Source organism: Oncorhynchus mykiss, chromosome 7, assembly GCF_057628025.1.
Source record: "Oncorhynchus mykiss isolate SJ-2025 chromosome 7, ASM5762802v1, whole genome shotgun sequence".
In the NCBI taxonomy this organism is placed as follows: domain Eukaryota; kingdom Metazoa; phylum Chordata; class Actinopteri; order Salmoniformes; family Salmonidae; genus Oncorhynchus; species Oncorhynchus mykiss.
This window is the reverse complement of record NC_143028.1, coordinates 62,830,512-62,857,628: the sequence shown is the minus strand read 5'-3', so window position 1 is coordinate 62,857,628 and position 27,117 is coordinate 62,830,512. Positions and strand designations below refer to the sequence as shown.

The 27,117-nt window shown below is 43.7% G+C and overlaps 1 protein-coding gene across 1 annotated transcript in view; it reads left to right on the top strand.

The window, feature by feature from the left end:
* Window positions 1–13,563: 13,563 nt before the first annotated feature.
* LOC149982629 (uncharacterized) overlaps window positions 13,564–27,117 on the top strand; it is a 229,931-nt gene continuing 216,377 nt past the window's right edge. Inside the window, exon 1 of the mRNA XM_090242224.1 lies at window positions 13,564–14,496. Within this exon, the coding sequence (XP_090098350.1) occupies window positions 13,670–14,496 (827 nt within the window). The 5' untranslated portion in view covers window positions 13,564–13,669. The remainder of the gene's footprint in view (window positions 14,497–27,117) is intronic.

The window sequence follows — 27,117 nt, the reverse complement described above, 5'->3', positions numbered from 1 at the left end:
TATGCATGGTATACTGCTGTGTATACAGTAGCTAATACAGTCTGAGGGTTGTGGAAGGAGAGGAGTTGCTGCAGTTGAAAACAACATTATGTTTGTTCATCCTCTAGCTACATTGTTTTAACTTGGGTCATGGAGAAGTTATTGTTGTTGCTGAAGAAAAGAGACGATGTCAACAGGCTGAACAAAATCATAAAGAAGGCTGAATCTACCACCGGCACCCACCAGGACAATCTAGAGAGCATTCTGGATAAGCAGATCCTCAAGAATCTCAACAACATAGAGACTAACACTAGCCACCCCCTCCACAGTATCTGCTTGGAGCATTGCAGTGCAATGGCAGACATATTTACTTCACCTGGGTGCAAAACACAACTTTTCCGCAGATCCTTTTTACCCTATGCTAAAACACATCGTTTTTTGGATTCATTGATGATGTTCTTATAGCATGTTTGTGGTACTTTGTGTGCATTTTGCTTGCAAATGTCATGCATGTCCATATACAAATTCGGAACATTGAGCCACTGTAGGTCAATCAAATGTTTCTTTCAATAATACAAACAATATTGAATATGCATTTTGGTTGACTAAAGTCTGTTTGTTTGCCGTTTACTTTTCCTTGTACACTACACTCTTAGAAAAAAAGGGTTCCAAAAGGGTTCTTCAGCTGTCCCCATGGGATAATCCTTTTTGGTTCCAGGTAGAACCCTTTTTAATTGCAGGTAGAACCTTTCTGGGTTCCATGTAGAACCCTCTGTCGAAAGGGTTCTCATATGTGGACAGCAGAATAACCCTTTCAGGTTCTAGATAGCACCTTCTTTTCTAAGTGTGTAGCTGAGAATTCTAAATTAACACCTTTCTAACCTTCTGCAAAGGATTCACACATGTAAAAGAGCAGTGCCTGTGAGCAGTGTGGTAAAATATTTGCATGGAAACTAAATTTGAGGTTACACCAACAGAAAAAACACCCTAATCTGTGAAGTGTAAGGCAAGTTGAGAGCTCCTAGAACACGGTTATGCTTAACATTTTTAGGAGCTTTAGACTAGAACCTGGATACTGTTGACGTCAAAGTTTGAACATTAGTCATGAAGATTAGGCTATTTATTCCCTTGTGACAATCACGCTAAGGACTAGTAAGATGAAAGTCCTGAGAATGTCCTAAAAAGTTCTTGACATGGTCCTCAGTGGCATCCTGGGAACAAGACAAAGGCCCTCCAGAGAATAACATTCTTAGAATGTTCTCAGAAGGTCAATAGGACAATGTTGAGCCAAAACCTCTAAGGGACCTAATGGGAGTGTCATTGAATGTCCTCAGGATGTCTCCTGTTTGCCGGGATGTTTCATATGCACAGCCACATGTTTAAATGCCCTTGACATTGAAATGTAAAATGGACATTTATGCAAACCTACAGTACAGCCATAACCATGGTTTGTAATTCAATGCAAGTGAGGGCAAAGACATGCAAAACATCCTCCCAGAAACAAGTAAATTATATTAAAATGCTTCACTGTCAGCACAGAACAAGTAGGAATGAAACATGCATAGTACAATGGTGTCATGCTGTCTCTTGATACATAGGTCATTCAGTTTGAAGAGTGTGACAATATTCATGGACAGCACCCATGTCAGGCATCAAATTCAGTCCCATAGACCATTTAGCATCATGAACAAATATATATATATATAAACCGTTAGTTCAGTACCACGGACACAGCTGAGACTCCATGACCAATAGGTGAAGATATCTGAGCAATACAAAATAGACACTCTGCATATTATCTGCTACCATTGAACCTATAGCTACTGGAATATGAACCTCTAGTTCCTGGAAATTAAGACTTCATTACCAATAGGTGGAGATTTTTTTAACATGATCATTTTAAATAAAAACATGTCTCGGTTTGATTTGGTTGTGGATGCTTCTCTGAATCTGATCTTCCCTCAGATCTTTGGGGTTGTCTCACTGTCTGTCTTTCTCTCTGTCTCTTTAGACCCCAGTTGAATCTAATTTGATTTTCTGACACTAATGCCTTTGCCTGCTCTGCGTGCTCCGTGCTCTGACACTGTGTGATAGTTGTGATTTATGGGCACGCTTTAATTGGATCTCAGGTTTATCTTAACTTATGAAAGGTCTTTCATTTTTATTGTCAAGAAGCCGCATGCCGGTGAAGTTGACAAAGTTAATGATACTGCCAATATCTGTGTGTAGAAATCTGATCTGAATTTAGACCTTTTTGAGAGAGAGAGTGGGAGAGAGAAAGAGAAAGAGAAGAGAGAGGGGGAAGAGGTGGCAAGAGGGAGAGAGGGGGAGGGAGAGAGAGAATAGCTCACATTAGCTTGCTGATGTCTGTTTACTTATTTTGTTTGTTGTCTCGTTTGCCGGTCAGGGACCTTGTCAGATCGGGTGTCTAAGTGGTGAGACGTGTGATGCATTGTATACAGATTCTGTCTCCACAACAAACAACAGAGCACAGTTATACCAATACCAAATCATCTTTCAATATCCAAATCTTCAGCCACTATTTGGGCAGTAATACTGGAAAGGAGGATGGAGGATTTGAGGTTGGAGTCAACATTTGATTGTGTAGTTAGCTAGTTCCCCTCCACAATAGCTTTCAATGTGTCTACAACAGTGGTCCTCCCCCACCCCCCCCCCCAAGAAAATAAGTACAAAATAAACGTCTGGCTTTAAACTTACTCTTGAAAGTTGTAATAGTAGAATACACAAGGTGCAATTTCGAAATTGGGTGGTCCTTCATCAGTTCCTCTTGTCATGTTAGTCAGTGCATACCTTAGAGAACTATTACGTTTTTTACTTAGTTTTTTAGCCCATAGATATAGTTGTCTCTCAATTATCACATGAATACACAGTAGACAAGGCAAAAGGTATAGAATTGCAAGAAATGTTGCTTTAAAACCTGCTAAATGTTTTCCACCAACAAGAGGGGTGTGAACAGTTTGTGTCATGAACAGCGCTTGTGCCCATAGAAATAGACATGGCTTATGCTTGTGCGAAGGGGTGGGGGGCAAGGGATATTCCCCAATGCTGGAAGGGGGGCCCCCGAGTGAAAAAGTTTGGGAAGCCCTGGTCTACAAGATGAGGGAGACAATGTGAACATCTTTGTCATCTTTTAATTAATGCCCAATGAATTCATGACACACTTGCATTGCGAGCCAACATCATGCAGAAAAGCTTTCGTATTGAAAGGGTCATCATGTGCAGCTCTTTATTACCTACTCAATGCACTTGATGGAAAAATGGTTTATTTCCATTTGAAAAAGGATGACTCAGAATGTTTGTGTTGCATTAACATGTAATTACTGGTTACTAGGGGACCCCATTCAGATGCGGTCAGGATTATGAGTCCTGCACTATACTGTGGGCTGATATCCCTGTATGGCTGATGGTCTGTGAATATAATAGCTTGATGTAAAATATATTTTTAAAATCCTGCCTGCTTTACAGCTAGCGCCCCCCAATACCATAAGTGGTTTTTTAATGTAACATTTGATAGAGAGAGTGGGCGAGAGGAAGAGACAGAGTGGGAGGGAGACAGAGAGAGAGAGAGAGAGAGAGAGAGAGAGAGAGAGAGAGAGAGAGAGAAACTCCCATGTCTATTGGATGAAATGCCACAGTGTGCTATCACAGCAGAAAGATGTGTGACCTGTTGCCACAAGAAAAGGGCAACCAGTGAAGAACAAACACCATCGTAAATACAACCCATGTTTATGTTTATTTATTTTCCCTTTTGTACTTTAACTATTTGCACATAATATGACATTTGAAATATCTTTATTATTTTGGAACTCATTGTTTATATCACTTTTGTTTATTATCTATTTCACTTGCTTAGGTAATGTAAACATGTGTTTCCCATGCCAATAAAGCCCTTAAATTGAGAGAGAGAGAGAGAGAGAGAGAGAGAGAGAGAGAGAGAGAGAGAGAGAGAGAGAGAGAAGTTAAGCCTGTATTCATCTGTGCTTACAATCTTATCCTTGCACTTTTTACTTGCCGAGCTCAAGTGATGTGCCAACAGAGAGCCTTGCGTGCGTATATATGTAGAGTTCATGGCATGGCCAGGTCAATTCTTGATAATCTTCTACATTTTGTCAGAGTCTCTTTTCTATGTACCTTAGTGTGGTAGATTTTCTGGTTGTGATTATTTGTTATACACTAATGCTCAGGGATTGGCATAATGATAGCACATCTTAAAGGGTCAGCGAAAATAAACTTACTTGTGCCATGTACTGGTATCTCTTTGTGTAATGTTTGTATCTCTCAGAGGAAAAATAAAATAAACCCCACACACATAAAGTATGCAAAATAGATTGTTTATCATGATGCTTTCCAAAAAGAGAGATACTGAGGGAGGGAATGAGGTCATGGTACAAGGATAGCACATTTCCCACAGACTGGACATTGATTTATGGTTCTGTACATACACTGAGGTGTAGTTATATGACAGAAATGCTGTTAATTGTGTCAAATCAGTGTAAACCATAAATCATGAACAAACAAACAAGAAAACAAACATTTGAACATGCATATAGTACATGTCCCTGTCTGTACAAGTAGCAACATCAAAGGTAAAAGAAAATATTCCTATACAGAACAGTGAAGGTGCCTTTCTTTGGCTTTTATGTGGACATACTGTAAAGATCACATAATGAATTATGTATTGGTTTCTTACAGATCAAACAATGGTGCTAAAATGCAATCCAATGATCCCCCTGATGGAGACAGCTCTCTGAGGTGCTCCAGCGTGAAATTGGCATGTCAGATAACATCACCCTTCTCAATTAGCCAGACCAAAGTGCCAACATTCAACTGAAAGCTAATTCCTCTAATGTGGACAACATGGTTGTTTGGGACTGGTGGTTATGGGTCTCCTTTCAAACGGGTGCGGAGTGGCCAGAGGGAGAGAGGGAGAGAGAATGAGAGAGAGAGGGATGAAAAGAAGAGAGGGACGTAGAGAAAGAAAGGGAGAGAAAGGGATATAGTGAGAGAAAGGGAGAGAGAGGGATGTAGAGAGAGAAAGAGAGAGAGAGAACAAGAGAAAAACAGAGAGAGATATGTTCTAGAGTGTGAGGGACTAGTAGAGACCACGAGGAGGTGGACCACATGGTACCAGAGCTGTCATGAGAAGTGATCTATAGCGTAGCTCTAATGAATTTACAGGCTTTAAGTGTGGCATCCCTGTCAACATGCCTGTGCATTCCTCTTCCAGGGATACAGAATATGGAACGCCTGAGAGATCCCTGTAGTAATCCTATTCACTTTGATGAATGGAAAGTCAATTCAGGGATTACAGAGACCCTATTTATTCTCTGGGACATGAATTACAAAAATGTTTTGACAGGGAGGCAGGTTGTTGCACAGGGACGATGGGAGATGATTGGTGGGAGAGTGTAGACAGGTTGGTCTGTAAATGGATAGACAGGTTTTGAGTGTCAAAGGGCAGGGTTGAGTAGGTTACTTTGTAAATGTAATCCGTTACAGTTACTAGTTACCTGCCCAAAGTAGTAATCAGTAACGTATCTTTTCGATTACCCAAACTCAGTAACGTACAATGCCTTGCAAAAGTATTCATCCCCCTTGGCGTTTTTCCTATTTTGTTGCATTACAACCTGCAATTTAAATGGATTTTTACTTGGATTTCGTGTAATGGACATTCACAAAATATTCCAAATTGGTGAGAAAAATAAACACAGGAAAGGAAGTTCATTAGAGTTACCAGCCTCAAATAAATGCTTCACAGAGTTCAAGTAACAAGTAACAGACACATCTCAACATCAGCTGTTCAGAGGAGATGTGAATCAGGCCTTCATGGTCGAATTTCTGCAAAGAAACCACTACTAAAGGACACCAATAAGAAGAAGTGACTTGCTTGTGCCAAGAAACATGAGAAATGGACATCAGACTGGTGGAAATCTGTCCTTTGAGTCCAAATTTGAGATTTTTGCTTCCAACCGCTGTGTCTTTGTGAGATGCAGAGTAGGTGAACGGATGATCTCTGCATGTGTAATTCCCACCGTGGAGCATGGATGAGGTGTGATGGTGTGGGGTGCTTTGCTTGTGACACTGTCTGTGATTAGTTTAGAATTCAAGGCACACTTAACCAGCATGTCTACCACAGCAATCTGCAGCGATACGCCATCCCTTCGTGGGACTATCATTTGTTTTTCAACAGGACAATGACCCAAAACAACAGGCTGTGTAAGGAGTATTTGACCAATGAGAGTGATGGAGTACTGCATCAGATGACCTGGCCTCCACAATCACCCGACCTCAACCCAATTGAGATGGTTTGGAATGAGTTGGACTACAAAGTGAAGGAAAATCAGTTAACAATTGCTCAGCATATGTGGGAACAGCATTTGTTTAACATCTTTTTGGTTACTACATGATCCATATGTGTTATTTCATAGTTTTTATGTCTTCACTATTATTCTACAATGTAGAAAACAGTAAAAAAATAAAGAAAAACCATTGAATGAGTAGGTGTGTCCAAACCTTTGACTGGTACTGTATAAATCCATTGATTCTTGAAGAATATAATTTGTAAATGACTCATGAGCTTAGTTCAACTGTCACACTCCATGAGAACCCAAAATACAAGCTTGTTTTTCTCCAATGTTTGTCAACATTGTAAATGTAAACAAATGCTGTATAGCCTCATAACATGGTTAAAACAATAATTTTGATATCATGGATGCTCAGTCTTGCATCCTTAGCTCTGTCTATTAATCTGAGAGTGGTTACATTTTGTCAGGCCCATACCTCCGTTTTTTACCAAAACAGAGGCTGTTTTGTTATTGTTTCATCGGTGGATTTGCCCTTTAATCAGCTGCATATTATGACGATATCAAAGTGTCACCAACAAAAAGGTCAACAATAGGCCTATAGCAAATGCAGCATATGGCATACATTTTTCACATTTCCAGTGCTCAAAGTGTGACATTCCATGACTGCAGCATTTATTTTTCAACTCAAATCAATGAGCCCAATCAGTCCTCCATGGCAACAAAATCATAAACAACAGAGTAGGGCTGGCTAAAAAGTCCTTTGTTTTGGAGTTATGCTCAGGTAAATGAATATGGCTAATCTGCACTTCCATATTTCCAAGTCCTATTCTTGAAGATCAAGGGGTATACCATTTATTGGAATGACTGGAATTCTGATATACTTTGGATTTTATTGTAAAGATATAATTTAATCATATTATTACATGTAGTAGAAAGTGATGGGTTAGAAAAAACCTAGATAACCAACCCATGAAGTAAAATGTAACATCCATATATGGCCAACCTCAACATTGATTTATCCTGCAATAGATGTCGTTCAATTGGTAACATACATTTTTGTCTTGTTCTAATGCCTCTTAAAGGGAAAGTAATCTCAAAGTGACTGAATGTATTCAGATTACAGTGGCTTGCGAAATTATTAACCCCCCTTGGCATTTTTCCTATTTTGTTGCCTTACAACCTGGAATTAAAATAGATTTGGGGGGGATTTGTATCATTTGATTTACACAACATGCCTACCACTTTGAAGATGCAAAATATTTTGTATTGTGAATCAAACAAGAAATAAGACAAAAAAAGAGAACTTGAGCATGCATAACTATTCACCCCCCCCAAGTCAATACTTTGTAGAGCCACGTTTTGCAGCAATTACAGCTGCAAGTCTTTTGGGGTATGTCTCTATAAGCTTGGCACATCTAGACCCTGGGATTTTTGCCCATTCTTCAAGGCAAAGCTGCTCCAGCTCCTTCAAGTTGGATGGGTTCTGATAGTGTACAGCAATCTTTAAGTCATACCACAGATTCTCAATTGGATTGAGGTCTGGGCTTTGACTAGGCCATTCCAAGACATGTAAATGTTTTCCCTTAAACCACTCGAGTGTTGCTTTAGCAGTACACCTGCTGGAAGGTCTCCCAGTCTCAAATCTCTAGAAGACTGAAACAGGTATTTAGCACCATCCATCATTCCTTCAATTCTGACCAGTTTCCCTGTCCCTGCCGATGAAAAACATCCCCACAGCATGATGCTACCACCATGCGTCACTGTAGGGATGGAGTTCTCGGGGTGAAGTGAGGTGTTGGGTTTTTTCGGGTTACCCTTCCGTAAAGCCTAGCTCTGTGGAGTGTATGGCTAAAGTGGTCCTATGGACAGATACTCCAATCTCTGCTGTGGAGCTTTGCAACTCCTCCAGTGTTATCTTTGGTCTCTTTGTTGTCTCTCTGATTAATACCTTCCTTGCCTGGTCCATGAGTTTTGATGGGCGACCCTCTCTTGGCAGGTTTGCTGTGGTGCCATATTCATTATATTTTTTTATAATGGTTTTAATGGTGCTCCGTGGGATGTTCAAAGTTTCGGATATTTTGTCATAACCCAACCCTGATCTGTACTTCTCCACAACTTTGTCCCTGACTTGTTTGGAGAGCTCTTGATCTTCACGGTGCTGCTTGCTTGGTGGTTCCCCTTGCTTAGTGGTGTTGCAGACTCTGGGGCCTTTCAGAAGAGGTGTATATATACTGAGATCATGTGACAGATCATGTGACACTTTGATTGCACAGAGGCGGACTTTATTTAACTAATTATGTGACTTCTGAAGGTAATTACTAGCACCAGATCTTATTTAGGGGCTTCATAGCAAAGGGGGTGAATAGATATGCACGCACCACTAAAATTTCCTGTGGTGGTGACTTCAACAATAAATATATAGTTGAAGTCAGAAGTTTACATACCCCTTAGCCAAATACATTTAACCTCAGTTTTTCACAATTCCTGACATTTAATCCCAGTAAAAGTTCCCTGTTTTAGGTCAGTTAAGATCACCACTTTATTTTAAGAATGTGAAATGTCAGAATAATAGTAGAGAGAAAGATTTATTTCAGCTTTAATTTCTGTCATCACACTTCCAGAGTGTCAGAAGTTTACATACACTCAATTAGTATTTGGTAGCATTAAATTGTTTAACTTGGGTCAAACATCCTATCTGACCTAAGACAGGGAATTTTTATTGGTATTAAATCTTTTGACATTGCTTCCAAGGATGAACCAGACTTGTGGAGGTCTTTTTTCTGAGGTCTTGATTTCTTTTGATTTTCCCATGATGTCAAGTAAAGCGACACTGAGCTTGAAGGTAGGTCTTGAAATACATCCACATGTACACCTCAAATTGACTCAAATGATGTCAATTAGAAGCTTTATAGCCATGACATAATTTTCTGGAATTTTCCAAGCTGTTTAAAGGCACAGTCAACTTAGTGTATGTAAACTTCTGACCCACTGGAATTGTGATACAGTGAATTACAAGTGAAATAATCTCTGTCAACAATTGTTGTAAAAATTACTTGTGTCGTGCACAAAGTAGATGTCCTAACCAACTTGCCAAAACTGTGGAGTGGTTGAAAATGAGTTTTAATGACTCCAACCTAAGTGTATGTAAACTTCTGACTTCAACTGTATATATATTTGTATATTATATATATGAACTCAGCAAAGAAAGAAACAGCCTTTTTTTCAGGACCCTGTCTTTCAAAGATAATTCGTAAAAATCCAATTAACTTCACAAATCTTCATTGTAAAGGGTTTAAACACTGTTTCCCATGCTTGTTCAAACCATAAACATTTAATGAACATGCACCTGTGGAACAGTCGTTAATACACTAACAGCTTACAGACGGTAGGCAATTAAGGTCACAATTATGAAAACTTAGGACACTAAAGAGGCCTTTCTACTGACTCTGAAAAACACCAAAAGAAAGATACCCAGGGCCCATGCTCATCTGTGTGAACATGCCTTAGGCATGCTGCAAGGAGGCATGAGGACTGCAGATGTGGCCAGGGAAATAAATTGCAATGTCCGCACTGTGAGACGCCTAAGACAGCACTATAGGGAGACAGGATGGACAGCTTATCATCCTCGCAGTGGCAGACCACGTGCAACAACACCTGCACAGGATCGGTACATCCGAACATCACACCTGCGGGACAGGTATAGGACAGCAACAACAACTCCCTGAGTTACACCAGGAATGGACAATTGCTCCATCAGTGCTCAGACTGTCAGCAATAGGCTGAGAGAGGCTGGATTGAGGGTTGTAGGCCTGTGGTGGAGGTGGAGGGTCCATCATGGTCTGGGGAAGTGTGTCACAGTGTCATCGGACTGAGCTTGTTGTCATTGCAGGCAATCTCAAAGCTGTGCGTTACAGGGATGACATCAAATCAAATCAAATCAAATCAAATTTTAATTGTCACATACACATGGTTAGCAGATGTTAATGCGAGTGTAGCGAAATGCTTGTGCTTCTAGTTCCGACAATGCAGTAATAACCAACAAGTAATCTAACTAACAATTCCAAAACTACTGTCTTATACACAGTGTAAGGGGATAAAGAATATGTACATAAGGATATGTGAATGAGTGATGGTACAGGGCAGCATAGGCAAGATACAGTAGATGGTATCGAGTACAGTATATACATATGAGATGAGTATGTAAACAAAGTGGCATAGTTAAAGTGGCTAGTGATACATGTATTACATAAGGATGCAGTCGATGATATAGAGTACAGTATATACGTATGCATATGAGATGAATAATGTAGGGTAAGTAACATTATATAAGGTAGCATTGTTTAAAGTGGCTAGTGATATATTTACATAATTTCCCATCAATTCCCATTATTAAAGTGGCTGGAGTTGAGTCAGTGTCAATGTCAGTGTGTTGGCAGCATTCACTCAATGTTAGTGGTGGCTGTTTAACAGTCTGATGGCCTTGAGATAGAAGCTGTTTTTCAGTCTCTCGGTCCCAGCTTTGATGCACCTGTACTGACCTCGCCTTCTGGATGATAGCGGGGTGAACAGGCAGTGGCTCGGGTGGTTGATGTCCTTGATGATCTTTATGGCCTTCCTGTAACATCGGGTGGTGTAGGTGTCCTGGAGGACAGGTAGTTTGCCCCCGGTGATGCGTTGTGCAGACCTCACTACCCTCTGGAGAGTCTTACGGTTGAGGGCGGAGCAGTTGCCGTACCAGGCGGTGATACAGCCCGCCAGGATGCTCTCGATTGTGCATCTGTAGAAGTTTGTGAGTGCTTTTGGTGACAAGCCGAATTTCTTCAGCCTCCTGAGGTTGAAGAGGCGCTGCTGCGCCTTCTTCACGATGCTGTCTGTGTGAGTGGACCAATTCAGTTTGTCTGTGATGTGTATGCCGAGGAACGTAAAACTTGCTACCCTCTCCACTACTGTTCCATCGATGTGGATAGGGGGGTGTTCCCTCTGCTGTTTCCTGAAGTCCACAATCATCTCCTTAGTTTTGTTGACGTTGAGTGTGAGGTTATTTTCCTGACACCACACTCCGAGGGCCCTCACGTCCTCCCTGTAGGCCGTCTCGTCGTTGTTGGTAATCAAGCCTACCACTGTTGTGTCGTCCGCAAACTTGATGATTGAGTTGGAGGCGTGCGTGGCCACGCAGTCGTGGGTGAACAGGGAGTACAGGAGAGGGCTCAGAACGCACCCTTGTGGGGCCCCAGTGTTGAGGATCAGCGGGGAGGAGATGTTGTTGCCTACCCTCACCAACTGGGGGCGGCCCGTCAGGAAGTCCAGTACCCAGTTGCACAGGGCGGGGTCGAGAGGGTAGGGCGGGGTCCAGAGGGTCTCGAGCTTGATGACGAGCTTGGAGGGTACTATGGTGTTGAATGCCGAGCTGTAGTCGATGAACAGCATTCTCACATAGGTATTCCTCTTGTCCAGATGGGTTAGGGCAGTGTGCAGTGTGGTTGAGATTGCATCGTCTGTGGACCTATTTGGGCGGTAAGCAAATTGGAGTGGGTCTAGGGTGTCAGGTAGGGTGGAGGTGATATGGTCCTTGACTAGTCTCTCAAAGCACTTCATGATGACGGAAGTGAGTGCTACGGGGCGGTAGTCGTTTAGCTCAGTTACCTTAGCTTTCTTGGGAACAGGAACAATGGTGGCCCTCTTGAAGCATGTGGGAACAGCAGACTGGTATAGGGATTGATTGAATATGTCCGTAAACACACCGGCCAGCTGGTCTGCGCATGCTCTGAGGGCGCGGCTGGGGATGCCGTCTGGGCCTGCAGCCTTGCGAGGGTTAACGCGTTTAAATGTCTTACTCACCTCGGCTGCAGTGAAGGAGAGACCACATGTTTTCGTTGCAGGCCGTGTCAGTGGCACTGTATTGTCTTCAAAGCGGGCAAAAAAGTCTGCCTGGGAGCAAGACATCCTGGTCCGTGACTGGGCTGGATTTCTTCTTGTAGTCCGTGATTGACTGTAGACCCTGCCATATGCCTCTTGTGTCTGAGCCGTTGAATTGAGATTCTACTTTGTCTCTGTACTGACGCTTAGCTTGTTTGATAGCCTTGCGGAGGGAATAGCTGCACTGTTTGTATTCGGTCATGTTACCAGACACCTTGCCCTGATTAAAAGCCGTGGTTCACGCTTTCAGTTTCACGCGAATGCTGCCATCAATCCACGGTTTCTGGTTAGGGAATGTTTTAATCGTTGCTATGGGAACGACATCTTCAACGCACGTTCTAATGAACTCGCACACCGAATCAGCGTACTCGTCAATATTGTTATCTGACGTAATATGAAACATATCCCAGTCCACGTGATGGAAGCAGTCTTGGAGTGTGGAGTCAGCTTGGTCGGACCAGCGTTGGACAGACCTCAGCGTGGGAGCCTCTTGTTTTAGTTTCTGTCTGTAGGCAGGGATCAACAAAATGGAGTCGTGGTCAGCTTTTCCGAAAGGGGGGCGGGGCAGGGCCTTATATGTGTCGCGGAAGTTAGAGTAACAATGATCCAAGGTTTTACCACCCCTGGTTGCGCAATCGATATGCTGATAAAATTTAGGGAGTCTTGTTGTCAGATTAGCCTTGTTAAAATCCCCAGCTACAATGAATGCAGCCTCCGGATAAATGGTTTCCAGTTTGCAAAGAGTTAAATAAAGTTCGTTCAGAGCCATCAATGTGTCTGCTTGGGGGGGGGGGGGGGGGGGGGGTATATATGGCTGTGATTATAATTGAAGAGAATTCTCTTGGTAGATAATGCGGTCTACATTTGATTGTGAGGAATTCTAAATCAGGTGAACAGAAGGATTTGAGTTCCTGTATGTTTCTTTCATCACACCATGTCTCGTTAGTCATGAGGCATACGCCCCCGCCACTCTTCTTACCAGAAAGATGTTTGTTTCTGTCGTGGAGAAACCCGTTGGTTGCACCGCCTCGGATAGCGTCTCTCCAGTGAGCCATGTTTCCGTGAAGCAAAGAACGTTACAGTCTCTGATGTCCCTCTGGAATGCTACCCTTGCTCGGATTTCATCAACCTTGTTGTGTCACGTTCTGACCTCTATTTCCTTTGTTTTGTATGTAGTTAGTATGGTCAGGGCGTGAGTTGGGTGGGCAGTCTATGTTTGTTTTTCTATGATTTGGGTATTTCTATGTTTCGGCCTAGTATGGTTCTCAATCAGAGGCAGGTGTCATTAGTTGTCTCTGATTGAGAATCATACTTAGGTAGCCTGGGTTTCACTGTGTTTGTGGGTGATTGTTCCTGTCACTGTGTTTGTTGTCACAGGATAGGACTGTTTTGCGTTTGCACATTTCTTGTTTTTGTTAGTTTGTTCATGTGTAGGGATTTATTAAAACATGAATAACCACCACGCTGCGCTTTGGTCCGCTTCTCTTCCTCCTACAGACGAACGCCCTTACAGAATCACCCACCACCAACGGACCAAGCAGCGTGTTAACAGACAGGAGCCACAGGAGAGGCAACAGAGGCAGCAGCAGCAGGAGCAGCAGCAGCTGCAGTGGGAGAGGCTGCACCACCTGGAGAAATGGACATGGGAGGAAGAACTGGACGGTAAAGGACCCTGGGCTCAGCCCGGAGAATATCGCCGCCCCAAGGAAGAACTGGAGGCGGCGAAAGCTGAGAGGCGCAGATATGAGGAGGCAGCACGGCGTAGCGGATGGAAGCCCGGGAGTCAGCCCCAAAAATTTCTTGGGGGGGGGCTAACAGGGAGTATGGCTACGCCAGGTAGGAGACCTGAGCCAACTTCCTGTGGTTACCGGGGGGCTAGAGAGACCGGGCAGGCACCGTGTTATGCTGTGGAGCGCACGGTGTCCCCAGTGCGGGTGCACAGCCCGGTGCGGTACATTCCAGCTCCGCGTATCGGCCGGGCTAGAGTGGGCATCGAGCCAAGTGCCATGAAGCCGGCTCTACGCATCTGGTCTCCAGTGCGTCTCCTTGGGCCGGCTTACATGGCACCAGCCTTGCGCACGGTGTCCCCGGTTCGCCTGCATAGCCCAGTGCGGGCTATTCCACCTCGCCGCACTGGCAGGGCGACCGGGACCATTCAACCGGGTAAGGTTGGGCAGGCTCGGTGCTCAAGAGCTCCAGTGCGCCTGCACGGCCCGGTCTATCCGTCACCACCTCCATACCCCAGCCCTCCGGTGGCAGCTCCCCGTACCAGGCTGTCTCTCCGGCCCATCCGTCCAGAGCCTTCCTCCTCTCCAGCGCTGCCGGAGTCTCCCGCCTCTCCGGTGCTACCAGAGCCTTCATCCTCTCCAGCGCTGCCGGAGCCTCCCGCCTGTCCGGCGCCTCTGCCGGAGCCTCCCGCCTGTCCGGCGCCTCTGCCGGAGCCTCCCGCCTGTCCGGCGCCGCTGCCGGAGCCTCCCGCCTGTCCGGCGCCTCTGCCGGAGCCTCCCGCCTGTCCGGCGCCTCTGCCGGAGCCTCCCGCCTGTCCGGCGCCTCTGCCGGAGCCTCCCGCCTGTCCGGCGCCTCTGCCGGAGCCTCCCGCCTGTCCGGCGCCTCTGCCGGAGCCTCCCGCCTGTCCGGCGCCTCTGCCGGAGCCTCCCGCCTGTCCGGCGCCTCTGCCGGAGCCTCCCGCCTGTCCGGCGCCTCTGCCGGAGCCTCCCGCCTGTCCGGCGCCGCTGCCGGAGTCTCCCGCCTCTCCGGCGCTACCAGGGCCTTCCTTTTCTCCAGCGTTGCCGGAGCTTCCCGTCTGCCCAGCGCCAGCTGAGCTTCCCGTCTGCCCAGCGCCGCCAACGCCGCCCGTCTGCCCAGCGCCGCCAACGCCGCCCGTCTGCCCAGCGCCGCCAACGCCGCCCGTCTGCCCAGCGCCGCCAGTGCCGCCCGTCTGCCCAGCGCCGCCAGTGCCGCCCGTCTGCCAGGAGCCGCCAGTGCCGCCCGTCTGCCAGGAGCCGCCAGTGCCGCCCGTCTGCCAGGGGCCGCCAGTGCCGCCCGTCTGCCAGGGGCCGCCAGTGCCGCCCGTCAGCCAGGGGCCGCCAGTGCCGCCCGTCAGCCAGGGGCCGCCAGTGCCGCCCGTCAGCCAGGGGCCGCCAGTGCCGCCAGTCAGCCAGGGGCCGCCAGTGCCGCCAGTCAGCCAGGGGCCGCCAGTGCCGCCAGTCAGCCAGGGGCCGCCAGTCAGCCAGGGGCCGCCAGTGCCGCCAGTCAGCCAGGGGCCGCCAGTGCCGCCAGTCAGCCAGGGGCCGCCAGTCAGCCAGGGGCCGCCAGTAAGCCAGGGGCCGCCAGTGCCGCCAGTAAGCCAGGGGCCGCCAGTGCCGTCAGTCAGCCAGGGGCCGCCCGAGCAGCTGCCCCTCTGTCCAGAGCAGCTGTCGCCCCTCTGTCCCAAGCTGCTGCCGCCCCTCTGTCCCGAGCAGCTGTCCCTCTGTCCCGAGCAGCTGCCCCTCTGTCCCGAGCAGCTGCCGCCCCTCTGTCCCGAGCTGCTATCGCCCCTCTGTCCCGAGCAGCTATCGCCCCTCTGTCCCGAGCAGCTATCGCCCCTCTGTCCCGAGCTGCTATCGCCCCTCTGTCCCGAGCTGCTATCGCCCCTCTGTCCCGAGCTGCTGCCGCCCCTCTGTCCCGAGCAGCTGCTCCTCTGTCCCGAGCAGTTGTCCCTCTGTCCCGAGCAGCTGTTTCACCTCTGTCCCGAGCTGCCCCTCTGTCCCAAGCAGCCCCTCTGTCCAGTGGGGTCATTGAGAGGGGTGGCCATGGTGAGAAGGCCACGGAGGCGGACAATAAGGCGGACTAAGACAATGGTGAAGTGGGGTCCGCGTCCCGCGCCAGAGCCGCCACCGCGGACAGACGCCCACCCAGACCCTCCCCTATAGGTCAAGGTTTTGCGGCCGGAGTCCGCACCTTTGGGGGGGGGGTACTGTCACGTTCTGACCTCTATTTCCTTTGTTTTGTATGTAGTTAGTATGGTCAGGGCGTGAGTTGGGTGGGCAGTCTATGTTTGTTTTTCTATGATTTGGGTATTTCTATGTTTCGGCCTAGTATGGTTCTCAATCAGAGGCAGGTGTCATTAGTTGTCTCTGATTGAGAATCATACTTAGGTAGCCTGGGTTTCACTGTGTTTGTGGGTGATTGTTCCTGTCACTGTGTTTGTTGTCACAGGATAGGACTGTTTTGCGTTTGCACATTTCTTGTTTTTGTTAGTTTGTTCATGTGTAGGGATTTATTAAAACATGAATAACCACCACGCTGCGCTTTGGTCCGCTTCTCTTCCTCCTACAGACGAACGCCCTTACATGTTGTCAAGAGACTTGACATTGGCAAGAAGAATGCTAGGGAGTGGTGCACGGTGTGCCCGTCTCCGGAGTCTGACCAGAAGACCGCCTCTTTTCCCTCTTTTTCGGAGTCGTTTTTTTGGGTCGCTGCATGGAGTCCATTCCGTTGTCCTGTTTGTAAGGCAGAACACAGGATCCGCGTCGCGAAAAACATATTCTTGGTCGTACTGATGGTGAGTTGACGCTGATCTTATATTCAGTAGTTCTTCTCGACTGTATGTAATGAAACCTAAGATGACCTGGGGTACTAATGTAAGAAATAACACGTAAAAAAACAAAAAACTGCATAGTTTCCTAGGAACGCGAAGCGAGGCGGCCATCTCTGTCGGCGCCGGAAGAGTACCTCATGTGGTACCCTTCCTGCAGCATGACTTTACCACCAGCCATACTGCTCATTCTGTGCGTGATTTCTTGCAAGACAGGAATGTCAGTGTGCCATGGCCAGCGAAGGGATCTCAATCCCAATAATGAGCACGTCTGGGACCTGTTGGATCAGAAGGGGAGGGCTAGGGCCATTCCCCCCAGAAATGTCCGGGAACTTGCAGGTGCCTTGGTGGAAGAGTTAGGTAACATCTAACAGTAAGAACTGGTGAATCTGGTGAAGTCCATGAGGAGCAGATGCACTGCAGTACTTAATGCAGCTGGTGGCCACACCAGATACTGACTGTTACTGTTACTTTTGATTTTGACCCCCTCCCCTTGTTCAGGGACACATTATTCCACTTCTGTTAGTCACATGTCTGTGGAACTTGTTCAGTTTTTGTCTCAGTTGTTGAATCTTGTTATGTTCATACAAATATTTACAAATGTTAAGTTTGCTGAAAATAAACGCAGTTGACAGTGAGATGACATTTCTTTTTTTGCTGAGTTTATAAACAAAGAGTCTGTAATAAATCCCATCTGTTGGGAAAAACTCATACTGATTGGCTGGGTCTTGGTTGAAATAAATTCATTAGGTTCTTATCGCAGCTATGGGTGCAGCTGTGGGTGCAGCTGCGCCCCTGCCCAGTCACGTGAAATCCATAGATTAGGGCCTAATGAATTTATTTAAATTGACTGATTACCTTATATGAACTGTAACGCAGTAAAAAATTTGAAATTGATGCATGCGTTTATATATTCCGTTTATCTACATTTTTTTTAGCATATATTTGTATGTGAATGGTGTGTATATACAGTATATTAATAGAAAAGCTGTGTACAGCAGTAGTTATATAGGATGAACCAAGCCTAGAATACAGTATATACTTATAAAGATGACAAAGCAGTGATACATTGGCTAGGTTAATACAAAACCTTTTGTCTCAACAACCAAGTCAAGATCAGTTGGTACTGGAGAGACAGGTATGGTCTTTTCTAGAGAGACACAAAGGCTGTACATACATGTACAGAATACGCAACTGCACTAAAAGGCACTCACATCTTTATTTAGCAGTAAAGTTATATATTTAATTATATAGCATCTCTTCACAATGGTTGGTAAGTGAAAAAATATCAAGGAATAGTCTAGGAAAGGTATAGGAAATGTCCAGAGAGACACAAAGCATTAGAAGGACTCTGATTCTAGGAGAATATAACACAATAGATCTGGTAGAAGAAAATACAAAGGAAAAAACAACAGTTTTTTTACCACCATTTTGAAATGCAACAAAAAGGCCCCAAATCTAACCATCACTCTGTAATTCCGATGGTGTCCACAGGATGGCAGCAGTGTATGTGCAAAGTTTCAGACAGATAACTTGAAGTATGAGCAAACTACATGACTTTTAATGTGAAGTCACCCAGGTACATTTAGGCAAATTGTGAAGGAGACATTCACATTACATTTTTCTGCAAGAATATTGTCAAATCTGTATACTTGGACTTTGATTTAGCTTTTCCAGTATTAGAGGCCATATTATAAGTTCAACATTTGCAAACACCCATTTTTCATAACTTCATAACTCTCCATATTCTTATAATTTTGTCCAAAAGGAAAATGCTTGCTGTTGCACAAGGTTAGCAGCTACACTTTGCAACAGATACAGGGTTTCCATATACTCCCATAAAGCCCAGCTCATTGGCTATCTAGCTAGCTTTGTTTGACCCCGATTAATGCTTATATGATAAAGTTACAGTCAAGCAAGTGATGACCGCCCGTGTCATCGGCGTGCCATGAAGGTGTCGCTCTCTGATCAAATTTGGTGTCCTTTAGGATATACTACACCCCTAATGATATAGTGAAGTCTGGTTACATTATAGGATCTCTGAGGAATAAATACGAACGCGACTTGACTGGTTGAAATAACGTTTAGGTTTAGATTGTCACAGATTCCTTTCTTTGCAAATTGAACGAGTGGAAATACAAAATTGATCGTGCATGCTATATGGACCTTTTTAGGATGGAAAAATGATTTAATCTAACAAAACGACACTTCATGTTATCTCTGGGACCCTTTGGATGATAAATCAGAGCAAGATTTCAGAATGTAGGTACACATTTCACCTTCAGAGATGAATTTATCAAACCTATCGTGTTGAAAAAAGTGTTTTGTTGTTAGGAGCTCTCCTCAAACAATAGCATGGCATTTTCTCGCAGTAATAGTTGCTGTAAATAGGACAGTGTAGTTATGTTAACAATAATTTAAGATTTCAGCCGATATAAGAAGCTTATATGTACCGATATTTGTTGCTTCTCTAAAATCTGCGATTGTGACACAAGACTCTGCATGATTTACAACTGTCCCGTTAACGGGACGCCTTTGTGGGGATTCCACCTTTTAAACAGTCTCTAATTAGTCTCTGAGGACATCTGTTAGACTGCCTCTTCTCCTTAGTTAGTTTGGATCATTAGCATGGATAATAACCATAGTCAAGGAATGGATGATGATATGCAGAACAAATAATGAGGCATTCCAACCCAAAACAATTATAAAGACAATTCAATGTGTTTTATATCTCCCCAATGTCATTCATTGCTTGTGTGTCTGTGTAAGTAAATATTCTCAGATGTTTATTAACTCTATGAAACAGCGAACACTCGTGGTACAGTAAAAACATTGTTTCCACTGTGGAAAAAACTGTTTCTTGTGATTGGAGGAAGCCAAGAGTGAATTTTATTCTAAATTGCTGCATATGGTAATAATGTTCTAAACGTTTCTGAAGCTGTCCTCATTAGCATGCTGTCATTCCCTGCTAATGGTCTAAACCCTTTAAATGCACTTGCCCACAGGAACGAGTGAAGCCAAGCAAAATTGGAACAAGTTTGTGTTTAAGGAAAAAAAGATTGAATGTATTTTTTTGAGAAAAAAAAATATCACCATCACTTGGAAGCAGTGAACCATAAAATGTTTCATTTGCCCTTGGTTAACTTTATATATAGGCTAACATTTAGAGGGAAAATAACAACTCTGTAATATTTTTCTGTACCAGGTGTAGTACACAGTGCCTTCAGGAAGTATTCAGACCCGTTGACTTTTTCCACATTTTGTTACGTTACAGCCTTATTCTAAAATTGATTAAATTCCTCCCTCATCAATCTACTCACAATACCACATAATGACAACGCATAAACAGGTTATTAGAAATGTTTACAAATGTATAAAAAATAAAAATAATAAAAACATTTACATAAGTATTCAAACCCTTTAATCAGTACTTTGTTGAATCACCTTTGGCAGCAATTACAGCATTCTTGGGTATGACGCTACTGTGTGACGCTAAGCTTGGCACACCTGTATTTGGAAGTTTCTCTCATTCTTCTCTCCAGATCTTCTCAAGCTCTGTCAGGTTGGATGGGGAGTGTTGCTGCACAGCTATTTTCAGGTCACTCCAGAGATGTTTGTCCGGGCTCTGGCTGGACCACTCAAGGAAATTCATAGACTTGTTAGGGTTGTTGTCCAGTTGGAAGGTGAACCTTCTTCCCAGTCTGAGGTCCTGAGTGCTCTGGACCAGGTTTTTATCAAGGATCTCTCTGTACTTTTCTCCAGTCATCTTTGCCTCGATCCTGACTAGTCTCCCAGTCCCTGCCACTGAAAAACATCCCCACAGCACGATGCTGCCACCACCGTGCTTCACCGTATAGATATATAGCCAAGTTTCCTCCAGACGTGACGCTTGTCACGCTTCAGGCCAAAGAGTTCAATCTTGGTTATATCAGACCATATAATCTTGTTTCTCACTGTCTGAGAGTCTTTAGGTGCCTTTTGGAAAACTACAAGCAAGCTTTTACTGAGTTGTGGCTTCCGTCTGGCCACTCTACAATACAGGCCTGATTGGTGGAGTGCTGAAGAGATGGTTGTCCTTCTGGAAAGTTCTCCCATCTCCACAGAGGAACTCTATAGCTCTGTCAGAGTGACCATCAGGTTTTTGGTCACCTCCCTGACCAAGGCCCTTCTCCACCGATTGCTCAGTTTGGCAGGGCGGCCAGCTCTAGGAAGAGTCTTAGTTGTTCCAAACTTCATACATTTAAGAATGATGGAAGCCACTGTGTTCTTGGTGACCGTCAATGCTGCAGAAATGTTTTGGTACCCTTCTCCAGATCTGTGCCTCGACACAATTCTGTCTCGGAGCTCTACGGACAATTTGTTTTGACCTCATAGCTTGGTTTTTGCTCTGACATGCACTGTCAAGTATGGGACCTTAAATAGACAGGTGTGTGCCTTTCCAAATCATGTCCAATAAATTGAATTTACCAAAGGTGGACTCCAATCAAGTTCTAGAAACATCTCAAGGATGATCAATGGAAACAAGATGCACCTGAGATACATTTTGAGTCTCATAGCAAAGGGTCTGAATACTTTGAAAGTGTTCCACAGAGATGCTGGCCCATGTTGGCTCCAATGCTTCCCACAGTTGTATCAAGTTGACAGGATGTATTTTGGGTGGTGGACCATTTTTAATACACACGGAAAACTGTGTGAAAAACCCAGCATATATATATATATATATATATATATATATACATACATACATACAGTACCAGTCAACATTCTGGACATACCTACTCATTCCAGAAGGAAAATAAATCCATTAAGAAGAAAAGATTTGGGAGTTCTGATGAGGAAAACACACATGTATGTGCACACATGCGCATGCATTCACGCCGCGCACAAGCACACACACACACACACACACACACACACACACACACACACACACACACACACACACACACACACACACACACACACACACACACACACAACCTGCAGCAGCTCAGTCTCTGTGATGCTCTGTGGGATTCATTAGAACAGGTCATAGTTTCTAACAGTGACCTAATCACTGAAACCTCACTGTAATATCTCTCCATTACACCAGATCAAACAGGACTTTTCTCCACAAATAAAGCACAGCATAAATTATAGTTTAATTGAGTACCTTACTGTCATATAAATGACATGACATGTTGATTTGCATTTTAAGGGCACCATGGTTCCCTCAGGAGAATGTTATATCCCAAAGGTGAATCGGTTTTAATCTGGTGGGGTATTTGTTGGACATGGTCCCTGTCAAATTAAACTAATAATTTTAGATGTCTATATCACTCTGTCTGCAGCCTGAATAGAATCCTTGATAACTGCCAATTCTATGTTCTGGCCGTCTTCATCATTCATTACATATATATACAGTATTTCCTGGTGAAGATATTGGCTGCCAGGGCAATGTTTGGAAGACATCTTTGAGTCAAGACAACAAAAAAAAAATCAAGACATACTAAACTACCTGTTGACTTTAAGATGCATATTGGAATACTTGATTATACACTGTTTCATGAGATTAGCTTCATTTGACACAATTTAGTTCCAGTTGAACCAGATAAACTGAATGTCTTGAATCACTACAATTGATCAGTCAGTGTTACAATTCTAATCAAGTTGAGGGAAAGTCAATCGTGGTAAGATGGGAGCTGTGCAACTTCCTTAGAAAGGTTTGGAGACATACTCGTCTCATGACAGCGGTTGTGTACACATAATTGCTGATTGGTTGTTGCCTGGTGCCTAAATGACCTGTGACATAAAATTACTATTTATATGACTGCAACCTTGCTAACGTTAACAACAAAGGTTGATGATAGAGGTTGTTCTATCAATCACGTTGACATATATAGTTCCTTGGTGGTTTGTTTGCTGTTTGCTGTTAATTAGATTAGTTGTTTTCTGTGAGGTTGTTGTGTCAGGTCATTGTTTCTCTGTGGTTGCCTTGACGTGCTCTGTGTTATTAAGCTGTTAGTGGAGCAAATATTCCTGGGATTCTTGGTGGTTGACTTCCTGTATGGTATTAAAGTGTGTTAATGAGATAAGTTGTTCTGTGATAGAGGTTGTTGTGCCAGGTCTTATTATAAGCCCTATAATAGATAGATATAAGAGTCATCCTGAAGATCATGTTAACAAGCAGACGAAGCTGAGGTTAAATCCACTTAATGAGCCTTGCAAAACAGCATGGAGGAACACACACACACTGCAGCAGCTCAGCCTCTTTGATGCTCTGTGGGATTCATTAGAACAGGTCATGAACCTAATCATTGGAACCTCACTGTAATGTCTCTCAATTACACCAGATCAAACAGGACTTTTCTCTACAACTACACCTCAGCTTAAGTTACCATTTAATTGAGTACCTTACTGTCATATAATTGACAAAGTAGTAACATGTTGATTTGCATTTTTACGGCACCATGGTTCCCTCAGGAGAATGTTATATTCATATCCAAAATGTGAATCAGTTGTGATGTTTTAATCTGGTGGGGTATTTGTTGGACATGGTCCCTGTCAAATGAAACAAATAATATTAGATGTCTATATCACTCTGTCTGCAGCCTGAATAGAATCCTTGATAACTGCCAATTCTGTGTTCTGGTTTTCTTCCTGACTGGCTTGTTTGGTTAAAGTGACCTGCTGTTTGCCTATCATAAATAGCAACTGTGTTTTGTTTTGTGTTGTTGTGCCCCAGGCTGATGCAAAACAGCTGTCCAGGGATAGGATGACATTTTATCCAGATATGCCAAGTAGGCTATAACCTGTCCAAACAACAGAGATGAGGAGGAGGACTATTGATGGGTATGATACTATATTAACAGCATGATAATGATGTCTCCAACTCTAAAAAATGGTTGGAATTACCATAGGTGAGGAATTTCTATATTAACAGATCATCTTTAAGTGCCTCGCTCCAGGGATTGTGGTTCAACCAGGCATGTTGTGTCATACATAGTGTCATACAAACGATAAATGGCCATCAAGGTTGAATAGGTTACTTTTTAAATGTAATCCATTACAGTTACTAGTTACCTGTCCAAAATTGTAATCAGTAATGTAACTTTTGCATTACCCAAACTCATTCACGTAATCAGATTACTTTTAGATTACTATCCCCTTAAGAGGCATTAGAACACAGGATTATGGTGGTGCCTTAATTGGGGAAAACGTGCCCGAGTTGATGACTGCAGTGGAATAAGTGGAATGGTATCAAATACATCAAACATGGTTTCCATGTGTTTGATACCATTTCATTTGCGCAGTTCCAGCCATTATCATGAGCCATTCTCCCCTCAGCAGCCTCCTGTGAATTAGAAGAAGACAAAAATGAATATGCCATTTGAATAACATCTATTGCAGTATAAATCAATGGTAGAGTTTACATAGCTGGCCGCCGTCCACATTTTGCCCTCTTCAGGCACTTTGTCCCTTTTTTAGTTTCATTTGATATCCATGTGATGTTGCATTTGACTTTATGGGTTGGTTATGTAGTCTTTTTCTAACCCATTGCTTTCTACTACAGATAATAATACGATCGTTATAACTTTAAATTAAAAACCAAAGTCTGTCAGATTTCCAGGCATTCCAATTAATGTAATAGCCCTTATCTTCAAGAATAGGACTTGGAATTATGGAAGTATAGATTAGCCAAATTGTTTAACCTGAGCATAACCCCAAAACTAAGGACTAATTAGCCTATTCTGTTGTTTATAATATTGTTGTCATGGAGGATTGGGTTCATTGCTTCAAGTTGAAAAATAAATGCTGCTCGCATGGAATGGAGCACTGACAAAAAGTGCTGTTTATTTGTGAAAAATTAATGCCATATGCAGCATTTACTATATAGTTTACGTTTTTGTTGGTGACACTTAGGAGCCGTTTAAAAGGCAAATCCACAGTTGAAACAATAACAAAGTGGGCACCCCACCTTTTAGCCAACAGCATACCACTCTGCAGCCAGCAGCATACCACCCTGCATCCCACTGCTGGCTTACCTCTGACGCTAAGCATGGTTGGTCCTGGTCAGTCCCTGGATGAGAGACCAGATGCTGCTGGAAATGGTTTTGGAGGGCCAGTAAGAGTCACTGTTTCCTCTGGTCTAAAACAAATATCCCCAGGGCAGTGATTGGGAACATTGCCCTGTGTAGGGTGCTGTCTTTTGGATGTGACATTAAACGGGTATCCTAAATGTCTGTAGTCACTAAAGATCCCATGGCACTTATTGTAAGAGTAGGGGTGTTAACCCGGGTGTCCTGGCTAAATTCCCAATCTGGCCCTCATACCATCATGGCCACCTAATCATCCCCAACTTCCAATTGGCTCATTCATATCCCCTGTATGTTGCTGTAAATGAGACTGTGTTTAAGTCAATTTACCTGGTGAAAAAAATGTTAAAAATCTGAAGGATGGGCCTGGAGAAATGTAATCATTCTCAGAACAATAGACATAGCTATGTATGCAAGGACTGACCATCGATGATGCGTCATGACATTAACAAAATTATACTGATTGGCCAGATGGTGGTGCTATAACAAGAGATTGAAAATGTAAACTTGAAAGGTCACGCCCCTCAACTTGTTTGACCTAAAGTCATGACATTGGGTGCATAGGTCCCTCTCCTCACAAAGAACAAATTTGCCTCAGGGACCCTTACGGTCCGTATTGATGGATTTGCCACCATTTAGAATTTTGTGAAAAAACTTAAACAGTGCTTTTCTGGCACCAAATTACCAATCTGCACAAAATTTGATATGTGGTATCTATGGACAAAGGTCTCAATGCAGTATCTTCCAGACTAGTATCTAAAACAACATATTGACCAATAAAGATTCATGTGGGCGTGCATATAAATCAGTCAAGGATATTCGCATTGTAGCAACATTTGGCACATATGTTACAAACACTGTCAAGACTCAACATATGCAAGAACAATACAACCAACCACAAGGTGGTGCTTTAATGGGCACATGATTATGTCTCTTGATCTGTTTGACTCAGTGATGAAATTTGGGACACACTCAGAAATGTTTGCAACATGTCATAACCTATCAAATAAATATTTACAATGACAGGAAACATTTTCTCTCATCCTCATCCTCATGGCAAAATGTGTAGAATAGCAGGAAATTAGCTCAGATTCTTTCAAATCGGGACAACCCTTTTATAGTAACCCGGACGACGCTGGGCCAATTGTGCACCACCTCATGGGTCTCCCGGTCGCGGCCGGCTGCTGGGTCTGTAGTTACGCCCCTAGCACAGCGATGCAGTTGCTTAGACCGCTGTGCCACTCAGAATGCCCAACTTGCTCCTTTTTTAATGCTGATTTGAATGTCATTGAGAAAGCAAAAAGGTTTAAAAATACATATATAATTGCACAAACATCCTTTCTCAATGTAGCCCCTTCCTGCAGTCAAATGACCAAATCACCCTCTAGTGGCCTAATGGCTCATAAAACTAAATGCATGCTCTTCAACCGTTCACTGTCCGCACCTGCCCGTCCGTTCAGCATCACTACTCTGGACGGTTATGACTTGCACATTCATCTTTTGCACATCTATCACTCCAGTGTTTAATTGCTTAATTGTAATTATTTTGCCACTATGGCCTATATATTGCCTTACCTCCCTCATCTTACACTGTATATAGACTTTTCTATTGTGTTATTGACTGTATGTTTGTTTATTCCATGTGTAGCTCCGTGTTGTTGTTTGTGTCGAACTGCTTTGCTTTATCTTGGCCAGGTCGCAGTTGTAAATGAGAATTTGTTCTCAACTGGCCTCCCTGGTTAAATAAAGGTGAAATAAAAAATATAAAAAAATGGGTGGAATGTTATTCATATTTTTTTTAACATTTCATAATTAATAAACATTGTTTAAAAACCTACTGCAAATGTGATGTTTAAATGTCGAGCGGTTTTGTTATATTTCAGTCGTCTGTGATTTTGATAACGTTCAATATTGCAAAGCACAGTCAAAATTGAACACATTTCAATGTGTCTTATTTTTTCTTAAGCCCATAACCACCATCCACCATCTATGTAAACTTTTGTTACAAAGTAGATTTGTTTAAGACTACCAAGAAACACTCTGTGTGATCCTGATTTAGCCCACTGCAGTAAAAGGTTAAAAGTAATCCTAGCAGGAAGGGGGAGGACATTTTTTTTTTAAGTATCTGTAATCTGATGACAACATTTTTGATGGTAAAGTAATGGATTACAGTAAAAAATATATTGTAATCTGTTACTCCCCAACCACAGGAGGTTGGTGGCACCTTAATTGGGAAAGGGAAAGG